Here is a 5000-nt window from a genome sequence, read left to right as displayed (position 1 = left end):
CTCGCTCGCTCGCTCGCTCGCTCGCTCGCTCGCTCGCTCGCTCGCTCGCTCGCTCGCTCGCTCGCTCGCTCGCTCGCTCGCTCGCTCGCTCGCTCGCTCGCTCGCTCGCTCGCTCGCTCGCTCGCTCGCTCGCTCGCTCGCTCGCTCGCTCGCTCGCTCGCTCGCTCGCTCGCTCGCTCGCTCGCTCGCTCGCTCGCTCGCTCGCTCGCTCGCTCGCTCGCTCGCTCGCTCGCTCGCTCGCTCGCTCGCTCGCTCGCTCGCTCGCTCGCTCGCTCGCTCGCTCGCTCGCTCGCTCGCTCGCTCGCTCGCTCGCTCGCTCGCTCGCTCGCTCGCTCGCTCGCTCGCTCGCTCGCTCGCTCGCTCGCTCGCTCGCTCGCTCGCTCGCTCGCTCGCTCGCTCGCTCGCTCGCTCGCTCGCTCGCTCGCTCGCTCGCTCGCTCGCTCGCTCGCTCGCTCGCTCGCTCGCTCGCTCGCTCGCTCGCTCGCTCGCTCGCACGCACGCACGCACTCACTCACTCACTCACTCTCACACACACACACACACTCAAGCACACACACACACACACACACTCGCTCGCTCGCTCGCTCGCTCGCACGCACGCACGCACTCACTCACTCAATTACTCACTCACTCACACACACACACACACTCACTCACCGACCGACCGACCGACCGACCCACGCACTCACTCACTCACTCACTCACTCACACACTCACTCACTCACACACTCACTCACACACTCACTCACTCACTCACACACATATACACATACATTACACTCATGGAAAGTGATAAAATACTATATAACTAATCTCAACTGCATGTTATAAGACTATAAGGCATGAAGATATTTTTAATAAACATTAATATCATGATTTTCTGCTTTGAAAAAATGTCTTATGAAAAGCACTATGTAATTAATTCTGATTTGTCTCTTTACTTTACATACTGAAAATATGCAAGCATAGTACGAGGAGAGGATATACTTATAACTAAGTCTGTTGGACTTTATATTTTTTATATTTTATATCTAAATATTATAGGAGTTTCTGTTATATAATACTATATAAACTATAATCTGATAGTAGTTTCAAAAGGGTTCAAATTTGTGTGAGATATCTAATATAAATAACTTATAGTTTAGTTATAGATTAATTAATGTGTCATTCAATTTTATTAGATTTTGTGACAAAAAATTTAAAAATTTTGTAATATTTTGTAAATGTGTAAATATAAATGTTTATTCTGTAAATAAAATCTGACGTTAAGTGTCCAGGAGCTAACTGAATTTATTTATTTATTTAATATCTTAATTTATTTTATGAATTAATACTGCGTTCCTGTGGCTCAAACAGTAGGTCATGGGTTCGATTCCCAGGGACAGCAAGAACTGATCAAATGCGTATCTTGAATGTAATGCAAGATGCTCTGCAATAAAAGCAGTTTTGATAAAAGCTTCTACCAGATGCATAAATGTGAATTAAACATGTTTAGCTCCGCCCCATTACTTGCTGTTACTCCAGATTAGCGGAGTTGAAATTAAGAAGCTGAATTAAAGATATTATTGTCAGATGTTGTCAGATTGTCAGATGTTAATGTCTGTTATTGAAACAGTTATATTAATTTTCCTCCCTGTATTGTTGTGTGTGTGCGTGTGTACATGTGTGTGCGTGTACATGTGTGTGTGTGTGTGTGTGTGTGTGCGTGTGTACATGTGTGTGTGTACATGTGCGTGTATGTGTACATGTGTGTGTGTGTGTGTGTGTGTGTGTGTGTACATGTGTGTGTGTGTGTGTGTGCGTGTGTATACGCACACACATATACATATACACGTACACATGTATACATAACTTCATACATGTGTGCGTGTGTTCATGCGTGTGTGTGTGTGTGTACATGTGCGTGTATGTGTACGTGTGTGTGTGTGTGTGTAGTTTGCGGAGGCGCAGCAGAAGCATGAGGCAGAGCAGAGGAGGAAGTTTCCTCTGGAGCGCAGACTGAAGGAGCACATCATTGGACAGGAAGGAGCCATCAATACAGTTGCATCAGGTACACACACACACACACACACACACACACAAGCCCCAGTTCATGATGGTCCTCACAGTCTGATCAACTCTGCTGTTTGCATTTTCATTTAGCAAATGCTCTGTTTGGACTGGACAGTTCAGAGAGTTGCTTCTGTGTGTGTCTTTGTTTTTCCTCTGTGTTTGTGGGTGCAGATAAATGATTAATGCAGATTTGAGTGTGTGTGTGTGTGTGTGTGTGTGTGTGTTACGCAGCTGCTCCAGAGTTTCGTCTGCTTCATAACTCAATTACTGGTCCTTCCTGCCAGTGTCTCCGTCTCTCCATCACTTCCTGTTGTTCTGTTTCCAGCAGATCAGTTGACTCTCTCCAGTCCTCATGTTTGTCATCTCTCCTCATACTTCTCTTTGCTTTGATTTTTCTCCTGTGAGTGTGTGTGTGTGTGTGTGTGTGTGTGTCTCCTCTACGAGTCCCAGGACAGATAGAGAGACAGATATGAGTTAAAACACAATAACATACACCTCTAATAAATACTGAACACACACACACTGAGGGGTCTTTGTTTATCGATCAGTGAGCTTTTACAAACATGTGCTTGTGAGTGTGTGTGTGTGTGTAAATTAATATGCAAGTACCATTTTTGGATTTTATGCCTTTATTTAAACTGGAATTGTATATTTTAGGTGTTGCTTTCTGTACGCAATGTCAGGATGCTCTAGGGTGGTTGCTAGGGTGTTGCTATGCAGTTACCAGGGTGTTGCTAGGTGGTTGCTAAGGTGTCTTACTGCTGATATTCTGGTCTGTAGTGATGACTGTGAGTTTTATCGTCCAGCAGGGTTTTGTTGAGTGATTTTGCACGTTGTTCACAGATCTTTGCTCTGTGTGTCCATCAATAGTGAGACGGCCGTCCTCGATAGATAGAGAGAGACAGCAGAGGAAATAGTGACGCTTCAGTGAGCCCAATCTCTGCCTCTGATTTGATAAATGGACAGTTATTGCTGTTGCAAATTGTCCCGAAAGCAATTGGATCCCATCAGCACTGTGATAAAACCAGGGTTATTGATCTGTGAGAGCTGATATAGTGAATACATCAGCCCGAGTCACAGACACACACGTGTGCGCTGCTTCTGCTGCATTAAACACACACACTTACCCAAATCAAACCTCTGAGTGTGTTTTAATCATCTGATGGCAGCACGTGATAAAGTGAACCAGTGTTATTTTAGCATTAATATACTGAAGTTTTTGTAAATATTTTGAATTAGTTTATTTTTATATTTCCGGTTTTCGCATCAATTTTAGTAAACTTGTTGTGTTTTTGTAATTTTTGTATTTTTTATATTTTATAAATGTTATAATAGATTTATACATTTTATTTATTATTATATATTATTATTTTATTTATTATAAACTAAAATAAAATTTGAAATATTTCCTTGGCAGCTGCCTGATATAAAATAATTGTAAGTTGTTGTTTTTTAGATTTAATTTCAGTTAAGGTTTTTTCTATTTCAAGTAACACATTTTTTATGGTTTTAGTTTTAGTTAATGATACCTTGACTTGAACTTTTATAACCCTGACTTTTTACAGGTGGACTGGAAAAACGGGTAGAGATTGGTCTGCTTATTTATTGACCACAGTTGGTTATGTCTTAAGTGAACATAATTTTACTTATATTAATTAGGCTAGCATTATGTAGAATGAATCAATGTTTTGGAATAATTATGATGTTTCTGAAAGAAGTATTTTCTGCTCACCATGGATGCTATTATTTTACACACACACACACACACACTCGCTCGCTCACTCACACACTCACTCACACACTCACACTCACTCGCTCACTCACTCACTCACACACTCACACTCACTCACTCACTCGCTCACTCACTCACTCACACACTCACTCACACACACACACATTCACTCACTCTCACACACTCACTCACTCACTCACACACTCACACACACTCACTCACTCACTCACTCACACACTCACTCGCTCACTGACTCACTCACTCACACACACTCACTCACTCACTCACTCACTCACACACACTCACACACTCACTCACTCACTCTCTCTCACACACACACACACACACTCACTCACTCACTCACTCTCTCTCACACACACACACACACACTCACTCACTCACTCACTCTCTCTCACACACACACACACACACTCACTCACTCACTCACTCTCTCTCACACACACACACACACACTCACTCACTCACTCACTCTCTCTCACACACACACACACACACTCACTCACTCACTCACTCTCTCTCACACACACTCACTCACTCACTCACTCACTCACTCACTCACACACTCACTCGCTCACTGACTCACTCACTCACTCACACACACTCACTCACTCACTCACTCACACACACACACACACACACACACAGAGGAAGCTGTAGATTGATTCTGGGTTTTGCTCTCAGGGCTAGGTTATTGCTGGGGATTATCTTCACTAATGTCATTACAGCCCTCCATCCCGAGACACAGAGAGCATCACGCTACACATACAGCACCGCACACGTTTGTGTGTGTGTCGCTCTCAGCAGTCACAGGTACAGTTGTTTTTAATCAGTGAGACACTGGAGCTGGTGTCATATAGTGAATATAGTGCTGTCTGAGGGGAGTTTGACACAGCAAGTGACTGTATTCACTATAAAACACAAGCTCTAGCAGTGCGTAAAGATTACAAATATAGACAAATGTTGATGAAAACATGGTTTTTGAGAATTGTTTATGAACTTTAAGAGTGTGTGTTTCTGTTTTAGAAACAGATTTCTAGAGGCTGTGTGTGTGTGTGTGTGTGTGTGTGTGTGAGTGAGTGTATGTTTGTTGTACAATTGAATCTGATTGGCTGATAATAAACGGGGATTAGAAATTAGTTGGTCACTGGTTCACTCTCAAGGACAGACATGTGTGTGTGTGTGTGTGTGAGAGAGA

General features: G+C 43.3%; 1 protein-coding gene across 1 annotated transcript in view; it reads left to right on the top strand.

Annotated features, from left to right (window-relative positions):
* Positions 1 to 5000, top strand: part of LOC107568463 (caseinolytic peptidase B protein homolog) — a 37658-nt gene that overhangs the window by 24569 nt on the left and 8089 nt on the right. Inside the window, exon 7 of the mRNA XM_016254433.1 lies at positions 1936 to 2050. Coding sequence (XP_016109919.1) covers positions 1936 to 2050 — 115 coding nt within the window. The remainder of the gene's footprint in view (positions 1 to 1935; positions 2051 to 5000) is intronic.

This window comes from Sinocyclocheilus grahami, unplaced genomic scaffold, assembly GCF_001515645.1.
Source record: "Sinocyclocheilus grahami isolate Dianchi unplaced genomic scaffold, SAMN03320097.WGS_v1.1 scaffold1247.1, whole genome shotgun sequence".
In the NCBI taxonomy this organism is placed as follows: domain Eukaryota; kingdom Metazoa; phylum Chordata; class Actinopteri; order Cypriniformes; family Cyprinidae; genus Sinocyclocheilus; species Sinocyclocheilus grahami.
This window is presented reverse-complemented; position numbering and strand designations above follow the sequence as displayed.